Source organism: Sus scrofa, chromosome 12 (genome assembly GCF_000003025.6).
Source record: "Sus scrofa isolate TJ Tabasco breed Duroc chromosome 12, Sscrofa11.1, whole genome shotgun sequence".
Lineage (NCBI taxonomy): Eukaryota > Metazoa > Chordata > Mammalia > Artiodactyla > Suidae > Sus > Sus scrofa.
Genome location: NC_010454.4, coordinates 2,340,493 through 2,367,642, shown reverse-complemented (window position 1 = coordinate 2,367,642; position 27,150 = coordinate 2,340,493). Strand labels below are relative to the sequence as shown.

At 54.5% G+C, this 27,150-nt stretch overlaps 1 protein-coding gene across 6 annotated transcripts in view; it reads left to right on the top strand.

Annotated features, from left to right (window-relative positions):
• The window catches only part of CCDC40 (coiled-coil domain containing 40), a 42,114-nt gene extending 16,424 nt beyond the window's left edge, over positions 1-25,690 (top strand). For 2 of the 6 annotated variants that reach the window (XM_021066502.1, XM_021066501.1), the window contains exons 10-20: positions 1,069-1,190; positions 7,759-8,002; positions 8,081-8,263; positions 14,746-14,991; positions 15,849-16,123; positions 16,524-16,693; positions 16,872-17,023; positions 18,775-18,895; positions 22,532-22,720; positions 23,730-23,888; positions 24,832-25,690. In XM_021066502.1, the coding sequence (XP_020922161.1) occupies positions 1,069-1,190; positions 7,759-8,002; positions 8,081-8,263; positions 14,746-14,991; positions 15,849-16,123; positions 16,524-16,693; positions 16,872-17,023; positions 18,775-18,895; positions 22,532-22,720; positions 23,730-23,888; positions 24,832-25,268 (2,298 nt within the window). In that variant the 3' untranslated portion in view covers positions 25,269-25,690. Of the gene's footprint in view, positions 1-1,068; positions 1,191-7,758; positions 8,003-8,080; positions 8,264-14,745; positions 14,992-15,848; positions 16,124-16,523; positions 16,694-16,871; positions 17,024-18,774; positions 18,896-20,038; positions 22,721-23,729; positions 23,889-24,831 lie in introns of those variants that run through there. The other 4 variants (XR_002336938.1, XM_021066503.1, XM_021066504.1 and 1 more) reach the window with 4 other exon arrangements.

Sequence of the window (27,150 nt, the reverse complement as noted above, 5' to 3'; positions counted from 1 at the left end):
GTCAAGGAAATGTTTATACAGAAATTTCAGGGATTATAAATTAATGGCGAGCAAGTGAGTTATGTGCCCAGATGTTAGGATTGGGTTAATCATTTGGGGAAAAATATCACATCTTTTCCTCAAACCACACGCTGAAATATATTCCACCTGGAATCAAGCATTCAAACAAGGGGAACTATCCTGACCGAGCTCAGCCTCAGTTTTTGCGTCTCAGCCTGACCCCTGGTCAGCAAGCCCTTGTCTCACGGCCTTGGGGAGCACCGGGGAGGCGCCTGCCTCTGGCTGAAGGGCCCCACACAGCCTAGCCTGGAGAGAAGCCTCGTGGTTTTGGTGCCCACTGCCTCTGACGGGCACTGTTGGGCAGTGCACAACCTGCTCCTTGGTACAGAGCAGCCTTCTCGGTTAATAACCGACCCCGGTCCAGAAATGTCTCACTGATCATAGGATAAGGAATTCATACCGCTCTGTGCTCTACAGTAATAACGAGGAGGTGGTTTTTAAAACCTCGACAACCGAGAGTGGGATCCCCAGGGTCAATGCTTCCTTTCCTGTCCATCTCTGCCCCGTTATCATCCTGTGAGGGTGGGAGTCCACTCTGACCTCCTCTAGCGTACATCACGCTCGTCCACCGAGAGCAGATGTTCATCCCCAATGAAGGTGTCGCCCCGGTCCCCACTCAGTGCCCCTCCAGGAATTCCGCACGTAGCCAGCCCACCAACTGTGCAGGGATCCCACTGGGGTGACCCATCAGGACGCTCTGAGCCCCACACAACACAGCACCTGTGCTTGAGCTAAGAACGTGCTGGGCGTACAGGCACCATCCTGTCTGATCCTCCGGCCCCAGGAAGTGGGTTCTGTTACATTCCTGAGTCCCAGCAGGGGCTCAAGGCTCAAGCAGGTGTTGGAGCAGCGTTTCATCTCACGTGTGTCCCTCTGCTGATGCAGAAAAAGAAAAGCAAGGGTGGCAGAGGTGATCTGGGGAGCTCCGGGCTCCCCCACATCCTTTCGGGGCTCTGAGTGAAATGGCCTGAGACCAACGCCACTGCCCCCACCCCACCGGCCCCGCAGGCCTGCATGGAAATTGACACCATCAACGTGGAGAAAAAGCGCATCCTGCAGCAGTGGGCCACCAGCCTGGTGGGCATGAAGCACCGCGATGAGGCTCACAAGACCATCCAGGAGGCGCTCAGGTATGGGCGGTCCTTCGGGTGTTGCCTCGGAGGTGGGCTGGGTGGTTCAGGCCGCAGGCGGGGCCTGGGCAAGCGTTGGGAGAGCTTGTGACGTGCGTGGGACGTGGAGGCGGGTGGAGCACGGACTCCTGCCTCCTCCCAGGTGAGCTCGGAGCACCCATTCGTGGCTCTTCTGGAACAAAGGGTGCACCTGCAGCCGCAGCCCTGCAGCCCAGGCTTCCGTCCTGAAAGCTCCCTTATTGTTCGCCAAGATTTCCGTGTTTCTTAAATCCTTTCAAACTTTCCGTGGCAGCGGGAGCAGCAAAGCTTTCATGCTCAGATTTCCTGGGAGGATTAAGGAGAAGGGGGGGATATTTATCTGGGGGAGATGGAGGTATCCTTTGATTTGCAGTCCCACCAGGTGTGTGCAGAAACCCTATCCCTTCTCCATTGTTCTGCTGAGGCCTGAGTTCCAACAGAAATCCTGCTTTCATCTCCCTGCGAGGGGAAGGAGGAGACCCCCTCTCAGTCCCCTCACTTCTCATGAGGGCTGGACGTGTGGCCGGGGTGGGGCGCTGGAGACAGGGGCTGCCTCAGTTCCCCAAACGGCCAGCGTGCTCGGAGCCTAGATGTGAGAGCCAGTTCTGGCCGGAGCACATCCTAGCTTCGACCTGGCCTCCGCTGCTGGTGCCTGGCACGCAGCCTGGCGGAGAGCCGGGCCCAGGAGTCTTGCTGACCGTGGGGAGCAGAGAATGGGTCGCCTGGCCAGTGCTGTGGCGTGGCGTCTGCTAGAACGACAGCTGGGAGATACTTTCCTTCTTGGTCCTGTGATTAGGAAAAGCAAAAGTGGAAGCCTGCATGTTGACTTGCCTTAAAAACAAGCCATTTTTACGTGGGCGATGCTGGATGAAGAGCAGTTTCCTTCACTTCCCTGAATCGCTGTTGGACTTATGTGGGCAGAGTCCGCTTGCCCTTTAAATATGCAGGTGGAAGAACAGGGCAGGCTGTGGGCTCAGGGCTTGGGGCCCTCCCTGCCCCCCACCCCCCGTGTGGGCAGACTCAGTGCTGCCTCTTATTCGGTGCAGGAGAATCCTTGGCTGGCGGGCGGCTCTCCCTCCTGCCCCATGTTGACCTTGTCGAGGCTGAGGGTCTGTGGCCTGTGCTCTCCTCCAGGGGTCCTGGACTTCAGCGGGAAGGGGTCTCCCCCGTGGCCCTCCCTGTGGTCCCCTCTGTGCCCCAGGACCACCTCGGGTGCCCCCATGACTCCCCTCCTCGCCTTGTCCCCCAGGTTGTGCCTGCAAGTTTGCAGAGACATGACTCGGCCATCCTTCTTTTTCTCTTTTTGAAAGGGCATCTTTTGAATAGATAACACAACCTCTCGGTTAAAATCCTGGTAGACTCCTGTCCAGGGAGGCCGCCCTCCCACCAGCCGCCAGCGTCACCCGCGCCCCTTCCCGCAAACATGTTCCTGCTCCGGGGTCTCCCACCTTCGTGGTCTGTGACAGCACAGCACACGTGTTCGTGTCCTGTGTTCTCCCTCTCGCAGTGTGGTCTGTGCCTGGCTCTTTTCACTCCATCGACACGTCCTAAAGATCTTCCCAAACCGGGACATAAAGAGCCTTCATTCCTTCTTTCCCCACCTTCTAGCTTCTGGTGGAGCCGAGGTCTCCACCTGCCTTTTCTAGCACCGTGTTGCCGTACAGCCCACGTCCAGGACTCCTGTAGCCTACAGCACGTGTTTAAGTGTGTGCCCTGTCAAGCCGGGAGGTTCCGGGTTCCAGGGCACCTGCCTGGCAGACCGGCAGGTCTTTCCCGGGAGGGCTGTGATGATCACACCCCCAACAGCGGCGTTCTAAAGCCCGTGACAGCTTGGCATGGGGTCACACGTTCGGGCTGTGCCAGTTTGACTGAAGAAGAAAGCAATGTCATATTTTAAAACTAGGCACACAGGGAATGTTCGTTTTAGCAAATATACCCTCACCCGCCCCAGCAACAAGTCATCAGGAGCTGGTTCTCACTCAGCTCTAAATGCTTCAGCCACGGAGGAGCTGTGCCCAGAAGCTGTGAGGGAGGAAATCTGAGCCAGTTTGACGAAGGTCAGGGTGTGGCTAAGACAAGATGTTGCATCTCTTGGGACGTCCAGGCCAGTTCAGCAGGTGAACCAAATACCAAATACCAACTTGTAGCGTGTCGACCGTTTTAGAAAATGAGTGAAAATGGTGATTTTTCTGACTGATGGTCCAGATGTTGGCCGCCCCTCCCCCCCACACCGGGAACTGTCTGGGTTTTGCGAGGGTCCCTGACCCCCTGGGAGGAGAAGGGAAGGTGGAAGCCTGCGTGTGAGCCAGCTGACCGTGGGCACTGCCACCACGGCCCCGGCAGGCCTGGGGTCTGGCAGGTGGCACCCCATCATCGCCCATGTCCCCTAAGCCCAGGGATGCCTGCAGCCCTGGAGACCCAAGGCCGCAGCAGCCACAGAGCGCACCCAATTAATAATGTGTCCCCCGGCACAGGGCACAGGCGAGGCCCTTGGGGTTGCCCCAATGACACCTTGAGTCCCATCCCCACTCCCCACTCAGGGAAGCCGGGTGGCCGTCCCTCCCCAGGGCTCCCCAGGCTGGTGGGCCACCTGATGATCTGGACCCAGCCTGTGACCTGACACCAGGTCCCTGCCAAACCAAGGCTTTAACGACTGGGCGCTTCCACCAAAACTCTGCAATGTGAGTGACAAAGTCGCATCGAGTGGGTCTCAGCCACGGTGAAGCCGCAGCAAACACCAGAAGTCATACATTCAAAGCATACAGGTCGTTTGCAGTGTGAAACGTCTCAAAACAAGCCAGTAAGCACAAAGACTACTGGGCTTAAGCTGGGGAGGGGCGACACCCTACCTAGAAATTACACCCCTTGGGGATAGGGCCACAAACGGGCCCCCTGTGTCCTGTTATCTGCCTTTGCCATGCTTTCCTACAGGACAGGCGTGGGGCGGGCAGGGCTCCGCACCCCTGCGGGCAATAATCTGTCACCTTCATCACCTTGAGATCCTGCGACAAGATCCCTCTTAATCCTCAAACAGATTGAGCCAAGCTTCGCACATGTCGTAGATTCCACCCGTTCTTTTTGTTTTGTTTATTTTCTACTGGTACCCATTAATCAAGGACATTTTTAAAGTATGTTTTTTATTTTTTCAACTAGTAATAACTGTGTCTCAGATAAACCTCACTGGCCGTGATGCAGCCACCACGCAAAGCTTAAAGGGTGTCTTTCTTAAAAATAATATTTATCAAGGATTAAGTGATCACGTTACAGGAAATTAGAAAAACAGGGATAAGGATTTAAAAATACCACTGCCTTTCTTCTTTTGTGACGTGACAATTTATTAGCTAGCGTTCTGGTTTCTCTTTCCCCATACGTGTATTTTAGCAAGCGTTCCGATTTCTGTCATACAAATTGGATGTCTTGTTTCTATTGCCAAATTCGAGACATTTATAAGGCTGCTGCTTCCTAAAAAAGAAAATGAATAACGTTTTAAATTTTGGTTTGTCGATCATTTATGTACGAAAGTTACCCTTTTTCAGTTCCCAGTTCAGTTCAGCAAGTGAACAGAGACGTGTATCCATCACATACTCAAGACAACAGATACTCCTGCATCCCCACAATCTGTACCTCTCCCCACCTCCAGTCCCTAGCAAACCCTGATCTGCTTTCTGTCCCCTATAGTTGACATTTCCAGAATGTCATACAAATGAAGTCACGTGACACGTAGCTTTTCCTGTCTGGCTTGTTGCAGCATCAGGAGTCGGTCCTTTTACTGCTGAGCAGCCTTCTGCTCTATTCCATCGTGTGGACACGTCAGCATTTGGTTGGTCCCAGGTTGGGGGTAGGCTGAACAGAGCTGCTAAGACTTCCTGTACAGGTCTTGGTGTGGACAGACATCTCATGTGGTTACTGGTGAAGTGTGTATTTTACGCGGTAGCAAATAAACTGTTTCCCAAAGTGGCTTGTTCCATTTGACCTTCCCACCAGCAGAGGAGGAGATTCCCAATCGCTCCCACCCTTGCCCACACTCAATAATGCTGTCCCTTTAATGTTCGCCATTAGTGGGTATGTCGAGGGGTCCTGTTGAGGTTTTCATTTGCATCTCCCTAAAGACTAACGATATTGAGCATCTTTCCACAGGCTTGTTTGCCATCCGTATATCTTCCCTGATAAGGTGTCTTTTGTTCACTTTTAAGCCAACTGGTTTATCCCATTAACTGGATACAAGTCCTTTCCTGGATGTGCATTTTTGAAAATATTTTCCTCCCAGTCTGTCTTGTCTCTTCATTCTCTCAACAGTGTTTTCATTTTGATGAAATCCAAGTAATTTTTTTCATTCATCATTCATGCTTTTTATATCCTCTCTAAGAAATCCGCCTGACCCAGCATCATAAGGATTTTCTCCTCTATTTTCTGCTAAAGTTTTACAATCTGAGCTCTTCCATTTAGGTATGTCATCTCTTTCAAGTAAATTTTTGTTACGGTCTGAAGTTCAGTCTTTTTTTTTTTTTTATGTCCATCTCCAGTTGTCCTAGCACCACTGGTGGAAAGACTATTCTTTCTCCACTGAAATACTGTGCCACCTTTGTCAGAAATCAGTCAGTCGTGTGTGTGTGTGTGTGTGTGTGTGTGTGTGTGTGTGTGTGTGTGTGGACACTCTCCATCCTGTTCCATTTATTCATTTGTCTATTCTTTCCCCAATACCAATTGTCTTCATAGGTACGTCTTTATAGAAAATCTGGAAATTGGATGGTGGGAGTCTTTGTTCTTCCCTTACAAAATTATTTGGGCTCTTTTAAGTCCTTTGAATTTCCGTATAAGTTTTAGAATGAGCTTGTCAGTTTCTTGGGGGAAGTGAGAAACTGGCATTGAGATTGGAATTGCAGTGAGTCTATAGATCAGCTTGGGGAGAATTAACACCTCGGTAACATTGAATCTTTTGCTACATGAACACAGTGTTTCTCTCCAGTATCTTTCTTTTTTTTAAGCACTCAGATGTTTATTGGTACACTGGTGAAATTAGGAAAAACACCTAGAGTACTGGAAAAAGCCTAATTGTATATCAATGAGGTAGGTATTTAAAATACTGTCTGGACATTGAAAAGAATCAAGGCGATTTCTGTGTACACTGATATTGAATCTCTCTCAGGTAAGCACAAGAAAGAGTAGAATAGGGTATACTAAGCTTGTAACTTTTTAAGTGGAGAGAAATGTATAAATACCCACAAACATAACGTTTATATATGCATGAGATATATATGGAAAGGCATTTAAGAAACAGTAACAGGTTGGTTGGGGAGGAGAATCAAAGACCTGAGAACAGATGTGAGAAAAATATGGAAGGTATTATTCTAGTTCAAGAAGAAAGTGCTTTTTGAATTTTTGAGTAAGAACTTATTCAGGAGTTCCCGTCATGGCGCAGTGGTTAACGAATCTGACTAGGAACCATGAGGTTGCGGGTTCGGTCCCTGCCCTTGCTCAGTGGGTTAAGGATCTGGCGTTGCCATGAGCTGTGGTGTAGGTTGCAGACGTGGCTTGGATCCAGCGTTGCTGTGGCTCTGGCCTAGGCCGGTGGCTACAGCTCCGATTCAACCCCTAGCCTGGGAACCTCCATATGCCGCGGGAGTGGCCCAAGAAATAGAAAAAAAAAAAAAAAAACTTATTCAAAGGATAAGATAATCTAAATGGAGAAAAGTATGTTTAAATTACAACTGGACAGCTCAGAATGAAAGGGAGAAAATGTCTCATGCACAAAAATTCAAATTCCATTTTCCAGGATCTGCATTTTTAACTTTGACATCAATTATGGGTACTTTCTTCTTTTTAGCATTTTAAAAATTATAGTTGATTTACAGTGTTGTGCCAATTTCTGCTGTACAGCAAAGTGACCCTGTCATGTGTGTGTGTGTGTGTGTGTGTGTGTGTGTGTGTGTGTGTGTGTGTGTATTCCCTTTTTTGTATTATTTTCCATCGTGGAAATAATGGAAGAGACTGAATATAGTTCCCTGTGCAGTGCAGCAGGACCTCATTGCCTAGCCATTCTAAATGTAATAGTTTGCATCTACTAACCCCAAACCCCTCATCCATCCCACTCCCTCCCCCTCCCCCTCCCCCTCCCCCTTCACGGCCAGTATGCTGAGGGGATTTGAAGAAACGGCGCCCATGTTCTTCCGAGCCACCCCACTTACTGCGTGTGCCTCAAATGTGAACTTCGTGTTCATGTGTGCAAAGCTGAGCTGACCGTTTCCTTTCCAAGATTAGGGTCATGACTAAGGGAAGTGGGCTGGTAGCTACACCCCACCCCCCCAACCCTCGCATAAGGCAAGTCTCCTGCCCTTTCTCCCCTCCCGTGATCACAACGTTAGAAGTTTAGACTTGGACTTGAGATGGGTAATAGTATTTCTAACACATTAGAAAACAGCAGTCAAGATTCAGCTACTAAGAGCTGGTTTCCTAGTTTCTTTCTTGTCCTACCGTGAGCTGCCTCTAGGAGAGTCACCGCTGCACCCACTGGTGTTCTGAGGTCCTGGCTTTACTCTCTCAATTTTGGCAGCGAATGCCAGCATCAAGCCAAGTCCATGGACGGTGAGCTCGAAGCCTATAAGAAATCCATCGTGAAGGAGGAAGAAAAGAACGAGAAACTGGCCAGCATCCTGAATCGGGCAGAGACGGAAGCCAGCCTGATGCAGAAACTGACGGCGCAGTGCCTGGCCAAGGAGGAGGCCCTGCAGAACGAGTTCAGCACCTACAGGCTCACCCTGCTGGACACAGAGGACGCGCTGGGCAAGGCCCAAATGGTACGGCCACGTTCCCCACCACAGGGCGTGTCTCCTGGCCTCCTTCACGGCATCCACCCTCTGACTCTTTCTTTCCAGGAATACGCAGCCACCATGGGCGAATTGCAGACTCTCCACCAGACCATCCAGCACGAGCTGGAGCTGAGGAGGAAGATGGAGGCCTCCATTGTGGAGAAGCTGCAGGAACACATGACCTCCAACAAGATGACCAAGTACTTCCACCAGCTCATCCTGAAGCTCCAGAAGGAAAAGACCAACCTGGTACGCCACCTGCACACACCTAGGCCCCGAGGAGTGGGGCTCTGGGGGGAGTGGGGGTGGGTCCGGCACTCAAGGGGAACAGACCGCTCGCAGCAGGACTGGCGTGAGCAAGGGGTGCTCAGCATGTTCATTCACTTTTCATTTTTTTCTAGTTGTAAAAGTGATGCATTTTTAATTGTAGAAAACCTAGAAATGCAGAAAGGTATAAGAAGAAAATAAGACAGCTGCAATCCCACCGTCCAGACGTAATGTATTCTGAAATTGTGATGTATTTCCTTCTGGAAATTTTTCTAAACACACATGATCGTACTCACACACACAAAGGCACACAGAAACTTACACGCCCATACACATCCCCATGCACACAGGTGAGCAAATGCACACACACAAGCATGCACACATTAGTGCATCATGTTCACATGCATGAACACGTGTGAATACACAAATGCACACACAACCCTAAAGGACATATATTACTATATATCAGTTTTTAAGCCATTTTTGTCTGTTTTCATTAATTTTACTGAAAAATGACACAAAGAGAAAAGTAGACAAACAGCAAGTTTAGGAGTGGGCTTTTTCCTATGCTTGTAATGTTTTATTTTACATTATTGGCTGTATTCAACATCTTCCATTAAATAGCCTTAGAAAAAGTACATCACATTTCACTCTGCAAATGTACATGTTTTGTTTAGTAATTCTCTTATACACTTCAGGTTGTTTCTAGGTTTTATTTTTTTAATATAGAATAATGGAAAATATAATTCCTTTACTGAGGACAGTTCTCGTTTCTATTTTTTTTTTTTTTTTTTGTCTTTTTGCCATTTCTTGGGCTGCTCTCGCAGCATATGGAGATTCCCAGGCTAGGGGTCCAATCGGAGCTGTAGCTACCAGCCTATGCCAGAGCCACAGTAACACGGGATCTGAGCCGTGTCTGCAACCTTCACCACAGCTTACGGCAACGCCGGATCCCCAACCCACTGAGCAAGGCCAGGGATCGAACCTGCAACCTCATGGTTCCCTAGTCGGATTTGTTGACCACTGCGCCACAATGGGAACTCCCTCGTTTCTATTTTTTTATAATGATTTTTATTTTTTCCATTATAGCTGATTTACAGCGTTCTGTCAATTTTCTGCTGCACAGCAAGGTGACCCAGTAACACATACATGTATACATTCTTTTTTCTCACCTTATCATGCTCCATCACAAGTGACCAGACATAGTTCCCAATGCTATACAGCAGGATCCCATTGCTTATCCGTTCCAAAGGTTATAGTTTGCATCTATTAACCCCAAATCCCTAGTCCCTCCCCCACCCTCCCCCTCCCTCTTGCTTCCATGTCTTGGCTGTTGTGAATAGTGCCACAGTGAACATGCAGGTGCATATTTCTTTTTCAAGAAAAGTTTTGTCCGGGTAAATGCCCAAGAGTGGGATTGCTGGGTCGTATGGTAGTTCTAAGTATAGTTTTCTAAGGTACTTCCCATAGTGGTTGTACCAACTTACATTCCCACCAACAGTGCAGGAGACCAGGAGACCTGAATAGACATTTTTCCAAAGAAGATATACAGATGGACAACAAGCACATGAAAAAAATGCTCAACATCACTGTTTATTAGAGAAATGAATCAAAACTGCTATGAGGTACCACCTCACCCCAGTCAGAATGGCCATCATTAATAAGTCCACAAATAACAAACGCTGGAGAGGGTGTGTTTCTAGGTTTTAAATTTTATAAATAACTCAGCACTGAACATGCCTGCTCACACATCTTCATGCACATATCTAAGGATAAGTTGCTGCAACAGAAACTGTGGTCAAATGGGTAGGAGCATTTTAAATGGGTTACAGAGTTGCTGGAGCCTCTGCCTCCCCAGGGTGTGCCTAGAAGTCCTGAGTGGGTGTGATGGGCCTCCTGGCCTGGGGACCTCACCCCTATCCCCAGCACGAGCTCTCTTGCTCCCCCAGGGGTATTGCTTTTCTCTGAGAAGGGGGTCCCCATATCCTTAGAAAAGTAATTTGTTACTTTGTTTCTTCTTTGGCTCGTCCCATGGTATGACCCCCTGCCTTGGGCCACTGTCTACCTGGCTGGCAGCCCATACACCTCGGAGGAGGCCAGCTTGCTTCTGGCCTAGTCAGTGCCAAGAAACCAGTGAGACAAGGCTGGAATCAAGACCACACATGCCTGGATTTTCTTGGGATGACCTGGCTGATACTGGCAGAATCCCGCTAGTTCTTACTCTGGAAAGTGGGAGCAAGACAACCTGCTGGGAGCAAAAGTAGGGGGTCCCAGGGTACCTTGGAGAGGCTAAGGAGTGTGATAAGTGTGAAATGACCTACCTGGCCCTGATGCAGCACTGCAGAGGCCATTCCCCAGCCCCTCAGTTGTCCCCCTTCCCCAGCGACCTGTGTGGGCAGCACGTGTACTACAACTTATGTACATGGGAGGGCAGTAAAGAGACATGCTCAAGGACTTGTTGCAGCAGTTGGAGAGTGGTGCGTGTACTACCACGATATCCACAGGAAGGCAGTAGAGTTATGTCCCAGCATTTGTTGCAGTAATTATTCAGCAGTACGTGCACTACCAGCCATGTCCACAGGAAGGCAGTATAGAGAGCCCCTCAAGCCCTTGTTGCAAGAATGGGTGGATGGTACTGTATACCATCCGTGTCCACAGGAGGGCAGTAAAGAGGCCTGCTCCAGCCCTTGTTGCAACAATGGGTGGATGGTACTGTAATACCATCCGTGTCCACAGGAGGGCAGTAAAGAGGCCTGCTCCAGCCCTTGTTGCAACAATGGGTGGATGGTACTGTAATACCATCCGTGTCCACAGGAGGGCAGTAAAGAGGCCTGCTCCAGCCCTGTTGCAAGAATGGGTGGATGGTACTGTAATACCATCCGTGTCCACAGGAGGGCAGTAGAGGCCTGCTCCAGCCCTTGTTGCAAGAATGGGTGGATGGTACTGTAATACCATCCGTGTCCACAGGAGGGCAGTAGAGGCCTGCTCCAGAACTTGTTGCAAGAATGGGTGGATGGTACTGTAATACCATCCGTGTCCACAGGAGGGCAGTAAAGAGGCCTGCTCCAGCCCTTGTTGCAACAATGGGTGGATGGTACTGTAATACCATCCGTGTCCACAGGAGGGCAGTAGAGGCCTGCTCCAGCCCTTGTTGCAAGAATGGGTGGATGGTACTGTAATACCATCCGTGTCCACAGGAGGGCAGTAGAGGCCTGCTCCAGCCCTTGTTGCAAGAATGGGTGGGTGGTACTGTAATACCATCCGTGTCCACAGGAGGGCAGTAAAGAGGCCTGCTCCAGCCCTTGTTGCAAGAATGGGTGGATGGTACTGTAATACTATCCGTGTCCACAGGAGGGCAGTAAAGAGGCCTGCTCCAGCCCTTGTTGCAACAATGGGTGGATGGTACTGTAATACCATCCGTGTCCACAGGAGGGCAGTAAAGAGGCCTGCTCCAGAACTTGTTGCAACAATGGATGGATGGTACTGTAATACCATCCGTGTCCACAGGAGGGCAGTAAAGAGGCCTGCTCCAGCACTTGCAACAATTGGTGGGCAGCAGTGTACTGCCACTGGTGTCCACAGGAGGGCAGTAAAGAGGCCTGCTCCAGAACTTGTTGCAACAATTGGTGGGTGGCACATACTACCACCAATATCCACAGCAGGATTCTGCTGCAGCATTTGTTGCAGAAATTGTTGGGAGGCATAGTGCTACCACTGATGTCCACAGGAGGGCAGTAGAGACCGGGTCAAGCCCTTGTGACGCCAATTAGTGGGTGGCACTGTACTACCACTGATGTCCACAGGAGGGCAGTAGAGTCCCAGCTCAAACCCTTGTTGCAGAAATTGTTGGGAGGCATTGTGTTTCCACTGATGTCCACAGGAGGGCAGTAGAGTCCTGCTTAAGCCCTTGTTGCTACAATTGGTGGGAGGCACTGTACTACCACCGATGTCCACAGGAGGGCGGGAGAGTCCTGCTCAAGTTCTTGTTGCAACGCTTGGTGGGTGGCACGCGCACTACCACCGATATCCACAAGATGGCGGTAGAGTTTTGCCCCAGCGTTTGTTTCAGTAATTGGTGGACAGTGCTGTACTACCAGCCATGTCCACAGGAGGGCAGCAAAGAGTCGTGGGCCAGCATTCTTTGCATCAATAGCAAGAAGCAAGTCCAGCTCTTGAAGCAGGCACTTTTTCACGTTGTTTTTTTTTTTTCTTTTTAGGGCCGCACCCGAAGCACACGAAGGTTCCCAGGCTAGGGGTTGAATCAGAGCTGTAGCCACCAGCCTATGCCACAGCCACAGCAACACAGGATCCTTAATCTACTAAGTGAAGTCAGGAATTGAACCTGCAACTTCATGGTCACTAGTCACGCCACAGAGGGAGCTCCAGAAGTGGGCACTTTTCCTGAACCGCTCAAAACCCCTGTGGGCTGGTGGCAGATGGGGTGGGCATATCTTTGACAAAGAGCTGAGATGGTGAAGGGAGGCCGTCATCCAGGCCAGAGGGAGGTCGGGCACAGGTGAACCATGGGGCCGCTACGGTTAATTTAGGGGGGTACTGACATGCCAGGAGGAGGCCAGGGTGGTCTCAGCAGGAGGGCAGAGAGCTCGAGGGCGGCTAGGGGCATTCAGGTGCTCCAGTCGGCCTGGGTAGTGGCCGAAAGGGGACGTAGGAACTGAAGCCCTCTCAGGGTGGTGTGCACTGAGACCAAGAGGATGGCGGATGCCCTGAGGACCTGGCAGCCTTGAATGTCCCTGCAAAGAAAGGGGTGGGTGGCACTGCCAGAGCTCAGAGGGGCCAAGGTGTGACTGCAGGGAGCTGGGTGACTTGAGATGCTGGCCGGGTCTGACTTTAAACCTAAGTGTCCTGGAAAACCATCCATGATAGCTGGTCAGAGAGCGCCTGGCTGGCGGGGCCAGTTGGGGTCACGTGGGGAGGAGCAGAGGTGACCCCGGGGGCCAGGAGCTGCTGGGAGCCATGGGCTGGCAGAGAGCTGAGGATCTGCAGCCAGGAGCTGGCTGGCAGAGCCACGGCACGGGACGGGGCTGATCCCAAAGAGCCTGACCCGCGCTCCTCCCTCGTTCGCACGAGTGTCCTTGCGATCAGCACTCTGTCGTAGGAAGGGACGAGGGCACGTCTGTCGTCTGAAGCCAACAGAGGAGGAAGGGTGGGTTGGGCCGACCCTTGGACAACGGACAGGCCCAAGGAGCCCTGCGCAGCCCCACCACGGGCTGAAGCTCCCGCCCTAGAACCAAGTCGGCCAAGAGCCCCAGGGTCACAAGCTTCTGGCCAGGTGGCCGACGACAGCCCACAGTAGTTTTTTCTCTCCGGGACTATGTGCAGCTTTTTAGTAAAATGTAAGGACATCCCACTAAATAGAAATTGGAAGGTAAGTGTTTGCCACAGGGTTATTCAGAGTAGAAATGTTGATAAGAGCCAGCAGGCTCAGAGAGGGCAGGCGTCTTGGCTTCCTTTGCCAAAGCACTCAGCTGTCAGGAGCAGTGCCCTGTGACGGCTGCGGAGCAGACAAAGCAATTCCCAGGAGGAGCTGCCACTCGCTCACCAACCTCTGTTACAGGTGCAGTGAGTGCTCCATGGCTGTTCAAAATGACATGATGGGAGTTCCCATTGTGGTGCAGCGGAAACGAATCCAACTAGGAACGATGAGGCAGCCGGTTCGATTCCTGGCCTCGCTCAGTGGGTTAAGACCACGGCATTGCCGTGAGCTGTGGTGTAGGTCGCAGACGCAGCTCGAACCCGTGTGGCTGTGGCTGTGGTGTAGGCCGGCAGCTACAGCTCCGATTTGACCCCTAGCCTGGGAACCTCCATATGCCACAGGTGCAGCCCTGAAAAGACCTACTGACTGTGGGGCAGAGTCCTGGATGGTCACCCATTTCCACGTTTCCCCATAACGTATGTCACCGTTTGTTCCATAAGAAGAGACAGGAGGGAGTTCCCTTTGTGGCCCAGTGGTTAACAAACCCAACTAGGATGCATGAGGATATTGGTTCAATTCTTGGCCTCACTCAGTGGGTAGAGGATCCGGCGTTGCCGTGAGCTGTAGTGTAGGTTGCAGATGTGGCTTGGATCTGGCATTGCTGTGGCTGTGACATAGGCTGGCAGCAACAGCTCTGACTGACCCCTAGCCTGGGAACCTCCATATGCTGTAGGTGAGGCCCTAAAAAGCAAGAAAAAAAAAAAGAAAAGAAAAGACAAAGAAGAGAGGATACAGTTGGCTTTGTTGACTTTCTTTTCTTTTTTGGTGAGCAATCATGAGGGTTCCGGCAAGTAGGTCCTTTGACAGGTCCCGAAATGGAGAGACAGCCAAAATCCTCCTCTCCTGATAATGTTTTGGAATTTCTCCAGATCAGTACCCAGGTGTTCAAGGAAAGAGAAGCCAGCCCGCTCCTCTGGAGCCTCCCAGAAAGAGAAAAATAGTTCACACACGCTTCCCTCTGCTGATTCAGGTGACACATCTTTCCAAAATTGACGGCGACATTGCTCAGGCCACCCTGGACATGACAAACACCAGCTGCAGGCTGGACAGGCATCAGAAGACGCTGGCCGAGCTGGACGAGGAAGTGAAAAAAGTCAACGACCTCATCGCCAACAGCGAAAATGAAATCTCCAGGCGCACGATCCTGATTGAGAGAAGACAAGGCCTCATCAACTTTTCCAACAAGCAGCTGGAGCAGATGGTTTCTGAGCTTGGGGTGAGGCCCCAGGCCGGAGGGCCACTCGGGCTGATCCCTGTGCCTGTGGCCATTTCGGGGTCCCCTGGGGTTTAAGAAGGACTCAGGTAGGACACAGGTGTTCCCTGCCCGCCCGTCTTCCAGGTGAAGCGCAGGTGCTTGTGCGGAACGCTCTGACTCCCGGGCTGTGCGCAGACCTTCTCTGTGGGCCGGCCAGTCCCAGCCACAAGCGCTCACCCAGGGCTGTCTGGAGCGGTAAATAGATGTAAATGCGTAAATAGGTGGTAAGACCTGACTTCTGGCCCCTGAAATTTGAATTCCATGTGACTCCTACCTGGCACAGTATTCTCTTCTTTTGATTGTTTTGTGGCCACGGGCTATGAGAAGACAGGCAGCGGATGGGACCCCGCTCACTGACCACTGCTCTAAGTGAAGTGGTCTGATCAGTTTGGGGCTGGGAGCCCTGACCTAAGGACCCCACCCATGGCTTCACGTCCCGGAGCAGGATGGGTGGCTGGGGTGCTCTCACAGGTAGACCCTGACACCAGAGTGCGGTCTCAAAGCTGCAGCCCAAGCGGATTTGGGGGGAGTGAAGACCCTACCGCTGCCCGTCTGCTGACAGCGCCTGCGGGAGCTGGAGGCCCTGCTGCCTGTTCCTGCCCCCACAAGGCTGGGGTGTGGCAGGGCCAGGCCAGTGGGGGAAGTGGGGGCAGCAGACTCCCCGGACTCGCATCTCCCTCAGCAGGGGAGGGGACCAAGGACAGGGTCCCTGGTCCCCCAAATAAGGACCCCACCCTTCTTACAGACGCATGATCTCAGGGTCCCTGCCCCTGTAGCCCGCCCTGACTTAGAAGCTCTCTGGCCACCGTCACTTTCAGGGGGAAGAAGTGGGGCCCCTGGAGCTGGAGATCAAGAGGCTGACCAAGCTGACGGAGGAGCTCAGCGCCAGTGTGACCAGGGCCCAGGTGACCTGGCTCCGGCTGCAGCAGGAGATGGTGAGGGCCACACAGGAGCGGGAGGAGCAGCTGGCCTCCCTGGACATGTCCAAGAAGGAGATGCACATCCTGGAGCAGAAGAAGATACGAACAGAGAGTGAGCGCCCCTGCACAGCGTCCCCTCCACGGCCCTGGCCGGGGCGTCCTGGTCCCACCGGGTCAGTCTGGCACCGCAGCCCCAGAGAGAGCAGCCCGTGTCCGGGCCCCTCCGCCTGGACACGTCACTCGCCGGTTTCTCCCAGAGGCCCTGCCTTCCTCTTGCTCTGCTCTTGGGGCGCCAAAACCCGCCTGTGGGAGGTCAGGGTCGCTGCTTTGCACCCCTGCCCCTGAGCTGGGCTGGTCTTTCCTGGGAACTCCGTGTCTGAGTGCCAGCAGCGTCCCCCTCCGGCTCCTCTGGTCGGTCAGGGGTGCAACTCTGGCAGGGGCGCCCGAAGGACGACAGGGTGGGGCCGTGGGCAGAGACCCCATCACTAATCTTTGGGAAGGTGGCTGTGGGGCTGGCGGGGCCCGGGCCTGACCCCCGGGGCCACCCTGGACCCCGGCCGCGCTCCCCCGCAGACAAGATCGACCAGGAGAAGAAGGAGCAGAAGGAGATCCAGCGCCACATGAGGAACCTGGACAGCGACCTGAAGAAGCTCAACGTGCTGATGAACAGGAGCCGGTGCAGCTCGGAGGACCTGCAGCAGGAAAACCTGGCGACGGAGAACGAGTTCCTGCGAGCGCTCAAGGTGGGGCCCTGGGGCTGGGGCGAGGGCGGGCCTCGGGGCGGGGGCGGGGGCGGGGGGGGTGATCGGGGGCGGGGCTCGGGGCGAGCACGGAGGGTGGGGCCTCGGGGGCGGGGCTCAGGTGCAGGACACAGGTGCGCGCTGTCCTCAGCCCCGCCCACAGCCGCCCTAACCCGCGCAGGCCTCGGAGCGCGAGACCATCGAGCTGCAGGAGAAGCTGAACCAGCTCAGCGAGGAGAAGGCGGCCGTGCTCAACAGCCTGGTGGAGGCCGAGTGAGTCCCGGGCACCCCGAGGGTCGCTGCCCTGCGCAGCCATGTGCGGCCACCCACCGCGTAAGCCAGGCTCTGGGACGGGGCGGGGGGGGGGGGGATCCAGAGGGAACGGCGCGATTCTGGTCTCCTGCCCGCGAGGCAGCCCTCACCAAATCGGCCATCCTTGGAAATGGAGTGACTTCCTTTGGGACAAACTTATTTTAAAAATTGGACGATGTCTCTTCCTTTTTCTACCTTCCTTTCTCACCTCTTCTTTTTTTTTAAACAAAAAATGGTTGGGAGTTCCTGTCATGGCGCAGTGGTTAACGAATCTGACTAGGAACCATGAGGTTGCAGGTTCGGTCCCTGCCCTTGCTCAGTGGGTTAAGGATCCGGCATTGCCGTGAGCTGTGGTGTAGGTTGCAGACGTGGCTCAGATCCCACGTTGCTGTGGCTCTGGCGTAGGCCGGTGGCTATGGCTCCAATGCGACCCCTAGCCTGGGAACCTCCATATGCCGCAGGAGCGGCCCAAGAAATGGCAAAAAGACCAAAAAAAAAAAAAAAAGGGATCTGTCTGTGTCGCCCCTTGAAGCATCCTTGAATTCCTCTGTGGATGTCCCTCCCCGTGGGTGCGCGTGGAGCTGCATCTCCAGGTGGAAGGGCTCCTGAGTGGGCTGTGTGCACAGATGCTGAGTGGGCCGGTGATCTCCAAGGGGTTGAGTGGCAAAGGAATCGTCCCTCCCTGTGGTTTGACAGAATCTGTCCCACCTGGACCGATGTCTTTGCCCAGATCTTGGTCCCTCGCCGCGCCACAGACTGGGGGCTGATAAAGAAGGGAAATTTATTGCTCACAGTTCTGGCGGCTGGCGGGCTGAGATCAGGGTGCCCACCTGGCGGGTGGGGGCTCTCTTCTAGGGTGCAGCCTTCTGGCCGTGTTCTCACAGGTGGAAGGCGAGGGAGCTCTGTGGGGTCTTTTATGAGGGCGCCAGTCCCATTCAAGGGAGCGCCACTCTCAGGACCTCGTCACCTCCCCAAGGCCTCCTGACACTGTCGCACTCGGCGTCAGGACCCCCCCATGTCCACCTTGGCGGTGGGAACACACACATTCAGACTGCGGCAGGGGCATGTGTCTTTGCTAACACATTAATAGCTTTCAGGCCTGTCTATTCAGGCTTTTTCTTCCTTAGACCAACTTGTCTCACTTATGCTCGCTTTCCTCAGCTTCCCCTATAGTTACAGATCCACCCTCCTCATCCCACCCCCACCGCCTCAGTGACAGGCCCTGGGGTTGCCAGCACCTTCTGTTCCCAGAATGGGGGACATTTGTTTCTATTTAAACCCTCGTCTGGGAGGTCCCGTGGTGGCGCAGCAGAGACGAATCTGACTAGTATCCATGAGGACGCAGGTTTGAGCCCTGGCCTCCCTCAGTGGGTTAAGGATCCAGTGTTGCTGTGAGCTGTGGTGTAGGTCGCAGAAGAGGCTCAGATCTGGCATTGCTGTGGCTGAGGTATACACAAGTGGCTACAGCTCTGTTTCGACTCCTAGCCTGGGAACCTCCATATGCCTAGGGCGCGGCCCTAAAAAGACACACACACACACACACACAAAACCTTAAAATTAAAAAACAAAAACCCTTGCCTGGGTGCCTTCCAATTAACCATGCCACCTGCCAAGCAAGGGCACACCCCCGGGACAGGAAGGCCAGGGTGTTCTCCTGTCGCCCGTCGCAGACACTGCCCCTCGTGCCCCAGCACAGCGCAGGGCGCTCACTAAAGCACCAGAAAGAAGCCCTTCATTCTCCAGCTCTGGCCCTGCCTGTCCTTCCCTTAAAGACACCAGATCATGCTTTGGGAGAAAAAGATCCAACTGGCGAAAGAGATGCGTGCCTCCGTGGACTCGGAGACGGGGCAGACGGAGATCCGGGCGATGAAGGCCGAGGTCCAAAGGATGAAGGTGGGTGGGGCCGGGACTCGGGCGCCGCGGAGGGCGCGGGCGCTTCCGCCCCGTGGCCTGCACTCCAGGCCCGAGCACTCCAGGCCCGAGGAGCCGCGCTGTCTGTCCCCTTGCCGACCTCCTGGGTCCAGGCCCGGACAGCTGTGTGTGTGTGTGTGTGTGTGTGTGTGTGTGTGTGTGTGTGTGTGTGTGTGTGTGCGTGTGCGCGCGCGTGTGTGTGTGTGTGTGTGTACGTCTGTGTCTGTCTGTGTATCTTTTTAGGGCCGAACCTGTGGCATATGGAGGTTCCCAGGTCCAGTTGGAATTATATCACCAGCCACAGCCACAGCCACAGCCACGCGGGATCCTTAACCCACTGAGCAGAGCCAGGGATCGAACCTGCATGGTCATGGATGCTCATTGGGTTCATTAACTGCTGAGCCATGACGGGAACTCCTTGGACAGCTCTTGTTCTTCCTGCACCAGATGATCACAGGACACACAGCTGTCTGCTCCGTGTTCATGAACCCCTCTGTGTAGGCAGTGCACTGGGATATTTTAACATGCTGGCTCACGACCCCTCATGAGATGTATCTCGCCACTGGACCAAAGAGACTCTCATCAGTGAGAGGGTTCAAAGAACACACCTTTTCCCTCCAAACACGCTTTTCTCTCTACTGTCATCTTTAGTTGGATTTCATTACCTTAAAAAAAAAAAAAAAGGCTGGTAATTAAATCACAGGCTGTCACTGAGGCAAAGATCCAGGGCCTCAAGGATACACATTAGAGCAGGTAATAAAAACAAATGTGACATGGCTTTTGCGATTACTTGGCTAATAACAACCCTGCTGGCCGCTGAGTCCAGAGGAATTCTGATCAAATGCATCTGCTGCTGCGAAGCTTAAAAAGCGCTCCATTTAACTGATCTTTCAACTCCCAGAAGCATGTGTGTCGCTTCAGCAGGTCAAACCTCCACTGCAAAGATTACACACACACACACACACACACACACACACACACACACACACACGCGGATGGACGGGGCTGCCTCCGCTTCCCTCCTAGTTGTGGTTTTGCTTTGTTGTCCTTAATACAAGTAGTACATATAACTCAGCAACTTATTTTCTTAAAAAATAATGTGGACATTCACTCATTTTTGAACAGCTGCAGAAGATACTGTGGATATAACATAATCAAAAGGAACGGCCCCAGAGTGATGTGGCAGTTCAGAGCCAGGCTGCTGCGTGTGGTCATGACACGCGATCCAGTGATGTCCTCGTGGGCGTCACCTGACCAGGTCTCCTTCGTGGGTCCGGTGCCGGGCTGTCTGCTGTGTCCACTGACCCAGGAACCCCAGTCCACACCATCTTCCTTTCTGCGGCTTGATTTCATGGGGTTCCTCCAGCACTGTTCTTTCCAAAACCATCTGGGCTATTCGGTATCTTTGGCCTTCCACGAAATATCAAGAACCAGCCTGTTGATTTCTACCGAAGTTCCTGTTGGGGTCAAGGCTAGGGTGGCCCTGAGGTGACAGCACTGTGGAGAGAATCGCCACCTTGGCATTGCTGAGTTTTCCAGCCCACGAGCAGGTGTATCTGTCCCTCCACTGACTCAGTCTTGTCTGATTTCCCCCTCCTCAGCGTTTTGAGTTTTCCGTCTCCAGGTCTTGCACGTGTTTTGTTAGGTTTATACCAAAGTGTCTCATGTTTTCTGGTGCTGTTGGAAATGGTACTTTAAAGCTTTTTCAAATTACAGGGTTTTTTCCAAATTGCAGGAGTTCCCACTGTGGCACAGGGGAATGAGCGGCGTCCCTGGAGCACTGGGACGCAGGTTCAATCCCTGGCCTGGCACAGTGGGCTAAGGATCCGGCGTTGCCACGTCTGTGGCAGCTTGGATCTGAGCCCTGGCCTGGGAACTCCATATGCCATGGGGCAGCCAAAAAAGAGGGAAAAAAGAGTTCAGATTCCAGTTGCTGATTCTTAGGGTACGGAAATACAGTTAACTTTTGTACCTTGGCTTTGTTTCTGCGATTTTGCTAAACTCATTCATTTATCAGTCTTTATAACGTTTGACAGTCCGCTGTGTGAAGCGGTTTCGTGGTGTTCTGTGGATTTGTGTTGCTGGTTTACACATGGAGGACTGAGCGCGCGTGCAGTGCATGTGTGTGTGTGTACGTGTGTGTGTGTGTGTGTGTGTGTGTGTGTTGGCAGTTCCCCTTGGGAGGTTGCCTATTCCTCTCTTGCACTGATTTGTCTGTTGGGCTTTTTTCTTATTTTTTAGCCATTTTCAGGATCCCCTTGTACGTTGGGGTTATGCCCTTGCCTGTAACATGTTACCTCTGGTCTACTGTTTGCCTTTGCACGTTTTGAATGGTCTCTTTCCACTAGAATGTGTTTGGTCTTTAGTTGTGTATCAGTCTTTTCCTCTGTGGCTCCCGGGTCTCCTATACTGTAGAGAAGGTCCCCTGGCTTGAAGCGGCACAAACCGATTCCTGAGTGTTTCAGTTGTCTGCACATACTTAGATCTTAAATCCACCTGGTGTTCATTTGGGGTCCTGGTGGGAAGAGGGGTCCATCCCCTTTCTCTCCGCTGGGGACAAGCTGTGCCGGCAGCGCTTGTCTCATCACCCGTGCTTCTCACTCAACCAAACGGCCAGTCGGTCACGTGGATGGGGGCGAGGACGCCGTCCCTGTCCTGAGACTCTGCTGTGACAGTCATTGCAACAGGCTCGCCCCAGCGGAGAGCGTCTGGTCCCTGTCACTCTGGGCTCTGTTTTAGACCTGGTGGGCTAGGCCTCCCACCACCACCCTGACTTAACACGAAGATTCCTGCCTGTCTATCATGTATGTGTTTTTTTGTCTTTTTTGGGTGGGGGGGTGCACACCCGCGGCATATGGAGGTTCTCAGGCTAGGGGTCAAATCAGAGCCGCAGCTGCCAGCCTACACCACAGCCACAGCAACACTGGATCTGAGCCTTGTCTGCAGCCATACACCACAGCTCACAGCAATGCCAGATCCTTAACTCACTGGGCGAGACCCATATCCTTGTGGTTACTAGTCGGGTCCATTACTACTGAGCCACAGTGGGAACTCCAATCCTTTTATGATTTTATATTTTTTATGATTTCATATCACCTTTACCTGAGGCACAGCTTACATGCACACGTGAACTTACCTTAAAGCCCAGAGCACACGTACACAGCCACTACCCATGGAGACGGAGAGTGAGCTTCCACCCTGCAGAGCCCATCTCCCACCAAACCCAGCCCTCAGCCCCAGGCCTCGCACCCTTCACGCCACCGTCTCAGGAAACCACGCCACGTTGTTCCCAGCGAGGGACTTAACCTTGGTGCAATACAGTTAACGTTAACCAAACCACACACCCTAAGCCGAGTTCGCAGGTGTTTTGGCTGCTGTCCCTTTTCTGCTGCAGGACCCTGGGCTGCGCTGGTCCCCGTGTCCCTCACCTGCTCCTGTCTCTCGCGGTCTCTGTGCTTCCCTGCGTGCCTGCTGTTCTTTTACAGACCTTAGCTCATTCCAACCTGCTGCCGAAGCCCCCAGGTTCCCTTTTCCCCGGGGGGTGTCGCCGGTGCAGCCAGTTGTGGTGGGAGGCGGCTCTGGCCCCCTCCCACCCAGGCCCCCGCCCTGCGCACCCAGGTCAAGCACAGGCAGCTGCTGAAGCAGCAGGAGAAGATGATCCGGGACATGGAGCTGGCCGTCGCCCGCAGAGAAACCATCTCCACCCGGGCCGAGGGGCAGGGCAAGCTGGACAAGAGGCTGCTCACCCGGACGGACTTCCACCACCAGCAGGCGGAGCTGCGCCGGAAGGTCAGGGACATTCACAAGGTAGGGAGCCAGGCGACCGGGAGAGACTGGGTCCTGGGCCACCTGTCCACCGGCGGCCAGTGCGTGTCACCCGCCCCGCCGGCAGGTGTCCGGCATCCCTGACTGGGGCCGGCTTTCTCATGTGCCCCCCCCGCCCCAGGTTGTGATTGCACTCTGTCCTTCCAGCCGGCCTCTGGGTGGGTCCCTCGGTCCCTCCCACTGGGGAAACACCTCCCCGCCTCTTCTTTTGCGCCTCATTCCCCGAGCTGTGGTCACAGCTGCTGTGTCCTGGCATTTACCAGACGGAGAAGCGACAGTGGGGGCTGGGAGGGATGGAAGGAGCTCAGCTTCGGAATCGGTCAGCTGCTTTCTTCTGTGCTGGGGACCAAAGCTGAGCCCGAGCTTCCTCATCTGCCAGTGGAGACAGGAACAGTAACCTCCACCCCCCACCCCCGCCCCCGCCAAGGGAGGAGAGGGTCACATGACAGAGACTTGGCTTCGGAGCCTCGCCGCAGGGTCTCAAGCCTCACCCTCGAATCGTGGCTCAGACGTGTTGACCTGATATCTTGTACCCTGGCTCGCTGACCTGGAAGTGGGTCCTCACCATGGCTGTCACTCAGAGGAGTGATGGAGGGTCCTGGAGCAGCCCCCGGAGGGGGTCCTGTATGAGCTGGAACAGCCCGGGAGGGGTCCTGTATGAAGAAAGGGCAGCTGAAAATTACGGGCTTGACCCAACCCCCCCTGCTCGTCTGGATGTCACAGGAGGCGCAGAGGGCCTCTTCTGAGCCTGCTCTGTGCACATCTGAGGCCCATCCCTCTCCACCTTCCTGGCTCCCGGGGCCTCCTCTGCCCTGCTCCACCCCTTCCCCAAAGAGGGTCCCGCCATGGCCCCCCACCCCACACCCCTCTTTGGGAGCCCTCCCAGCCTGTGTGCACAGAGGGCTCTGGGGTCCTCCCAGCCTGACTGCTCCGTGGGATGAAGGCTGGGGGGGGCGGGGGGAGTCCTAGAATGCTCCTGCCTGCCCCGCAGGCCACCGAGGAGTGCACCAAAACCATCCTGGAACTGGAAGAAACTCAGAGATCCCTGAGCGAGTCCCTCGTGGAGAAGCAGGAGCAGCTGTCAAAGATGCAGTCCAAGGCCGACGAGCTCGAAGCCGACCTGGACCGGCTGGCGGCCCTCAAGCGGCAGGTAGGCGAGTCCCCAGGGCCACCAGGGCCGCTAAGCCCAGGCTGATCACACGCCTCATGTTTCTAATGTAGGCTCCAGGGGCCGGCACTGTCCTGGCTGCCAGGGCTGCAGAGTCGAACAGGAAAGGTGACCGTGCCCACTCCCTGGAGGTCATGTCCTGAGGGCAGGAGGACAGACAATTAGCGAAACTAATAAGAAGGACTCTGCGTATCTGGTGGTGATAGACATTATGGTGAAAAAGGAAGCAGGGGGGCAGGAGGTGGATGGGCTGCACCTGTAGGTGGGGGGGTCTGAGATGGCCGCGCAGAGGAAGCGCCATTTGAGGCAAGACATGAAGGGGGCGAGGGAGGGAGCAGCAGGAGCTGGGGGCTGCCTGAGCCCCCGGCTTGCTTGGCTTGGGGCACCACCCTGCCCACGGCCTCTCCCTCGGGGAGGCGTTGAGGAGAGGCGTGACTGGGCTCGGTGGGATTGCTCAGCTCTGATGTGGAGTGTGGCGTGGAAGGGCCAGGTGGGGACAAGGAGCCTGTTGGAGGCCATCGTGGTACTTAAGGAGCACGGTGACACACGGACCAAGGGTAGTCTCGAACTAATGAGAAGCTGTCAGGTTCTGTGTCTGATTTCAAAGTCACCCCAGCAGGGTTTGCTGCTGGACTGGATGTGTGCAAGTGGAAGAGTGGCATTGAGCAGGGCTGCAGGGTTTGGGGATGACGACGGAGTGTTGGGCGCCCGGCCTGGCACCTGGTGGGTCAGAAGATGAGTGAGGGCACAGGCTCCCCTTGTGTGTCAGCCTCGTCCCCTAGACCAGGGGACTCAGCACCTTCAGCCATTTGTCCCCTCTCCTGCAGTGCTTTCTGGCACGTCCTCAAGTCTGAGCTTGTGCCAGGCCAGTGGGTGACCTGTTTTTAACGTGCACAGCCTGACACAGTTCTCTTGTCCCACCAAGAACCTTTCCACCCTCGTGGCCCTGCAAACGCGCCTCAAGCACCTGCAGGCCGTGAAGGACGGGCGGTACGTCTTCCTGCTCCGCAACAAGCAGTCGCTGCTGTCGGAGCTCAAGCGTCTGGAGGACCGGCTGGGCAGCATCAACAACATCCTCCACCACGTGAAGGAGGAGTACCCGCAGTTCCAGGGGGCCCTGCTCAAGGTCAGCCAGTCCATCACCAACGGGCTGGGGTCCCCTGGGCCCTAGAGAGCGCCTGGACACCCCTCTTCCAGGCGGGCCCCCAAGGAAGGGATCAGTTTTGTGCATTGTCGGGGACTTTGAATACGTTTGTCTGTCCCTGCTTTACTGAAAGTCACCGCTGCCCTCAGAGAATGACGCCACTTAAAAAAATACGCCAGCGCTGTAGGAATTGTTTGTTTAGCCACCCCGCTGTATAAATCAGGTCAAATCCCAACGTTTCCAGTTCCATTTTCCACAAGTATTCCATTTGCAAAGCAGACCCCCGTGCCCTCGCTGGGCTTACTCGTCCAAGGAAAACGGGAAACCAGGTCTCTGTTCCCGCCCCACTCCCAGCTTGGGTTAAATCCAGATGCCCAGCTCACCGGAGCAAGTCCGGAGGACGTGAAGCCCTAGCGGAATCTGCAGGGCCTGACGTCTGCGATTAGACCGTGCAGGTGCAGGAACACAGACCTCCTTGTCTGTGTCGGGTCCCCACCACCCTGGTCCACCCCGGGCTCCTCCTCCCACGCTCCGACTCCTGAACCCCTGCTGCCTATGGCTTCTTCGAGGGCTTAAGGGGAAAGGTAATCTTACAAAGTAATTTTAAACTTTTCAGCAGGAAAATAAAGTTTTTTTCTGAATATGAAAGTGTATTTATTCTAAAACATTTCAGAAGTACATAAAGAAGCAAGGAAACCCTCAATTCCCCTCCCCATACACACACACTGCTGGGGCTTTCTGACAAAATCACGGGGTCTGGCTCTTGTATTTCACCCTGGAAAGCCGGCACCTCTTAATATAAGCCTTTCCTCGATGGAAAAAAAGTTCCTTGTAATTGAACGTTTTCGCGACAGTCGATGGGTCACGACTAAACGCTGTTTTTGCCCTCCGGGTGCTGAGCACCTGTGCCCACCCCGGTTCCGGCTAGATGCCCAGGGTCGGGCCTCGGGGGCTGCCTGGCTGGCTGGCTCCGGGATGCCGAGGGCAAGTTCCCGCGTGGGCGTCACGCCCCCCCAACCGCAAAGCTGAGGTTCCCCCTGCCTCCGCGGGGAGCGCGCTCCCTCGCAGAGTGCGCGTCCCCTCGGGCTCCTCCCACGTTCCGGGAGTGCCCAGGCCGGAGGACAGCGGGGCCCTCCCAGCACGCGCCCGGCACCTAAGGCGCCTGCTCGTGCGGAGGCGGGTGGGAGTCACGTGACCCCGCCGCGGCGGCGGAGCCTGGAGTTCCCACTGCGCCGCGTGCGCGTGCGCAGAAGTGAGCCGGGCCGGGCCGAGCCGGACCCGGGCGCGCGTGCGCGGAGGTGAGTGGGCCGGGCTGCGAGACTCGGGCTGAGGGTGGTCCCCGCGAACGGCGGTGGAGGGGGGCCAGGGTGGTGCGCTGCAACCCCACAGACCCGAGGCTTGGCGGGTCGCGGCCGTCGCGGAAGGGGCGGGATCGAGCCGTATATGGATTGGGGGTCCGTGCTTTCCTATTGGGGAAGTTGATTACAATGTGCCGGGACGGCGGCGGAGGGCAGTGTTAGGGCAGCTGCCAGCAGCTGGTCTTTCTACCCGGGGAGAAACCAAGCGACACCTGGAGGGTTGGCGAACCCAGGCTTATTACACCGGTGAGCTCAGAGGAGATCGCTCTCCGGAGTCTGAGCCCCGAGGAGGGGTTTTACAGGGCTCTTATGGGCTAGCCCTTCTGGGTCCGTGCTGGGCAGAGCGGACCGGAGTGGGCAGAGGCAGGACGGCTGATGCAGAAGCAAGTTTACAGAAGCTGATGCGTGGGAGGGGTGGTTGGGGTCAGTTGGCTGGACCTTGCTTGGTCATCGTGACCCGGGTGTTCTGTTCTCCCTGCTCATCATCTCAGGACATTTTCTCCTTCAGCAGCAGTAACGACTGGGACCCCACTGACATCAGGCACCCCGAAACTCCACGGTTCCCCCTCACTTCTCCCGAGCTGGGCGGGGAAGGCTGTGCTTGCCCTTGGTGGCAGGGAGGAAGCTGAGACGCAGGAGGATAAGGACCCTTTACTCCCCTCTGCCCAAGGTGGAGATGGGTTTTGAACCCGCCTTGTCTGCACCACCACGGTGGCCTAGGGAGCAGCGGTTCTGAGCCACT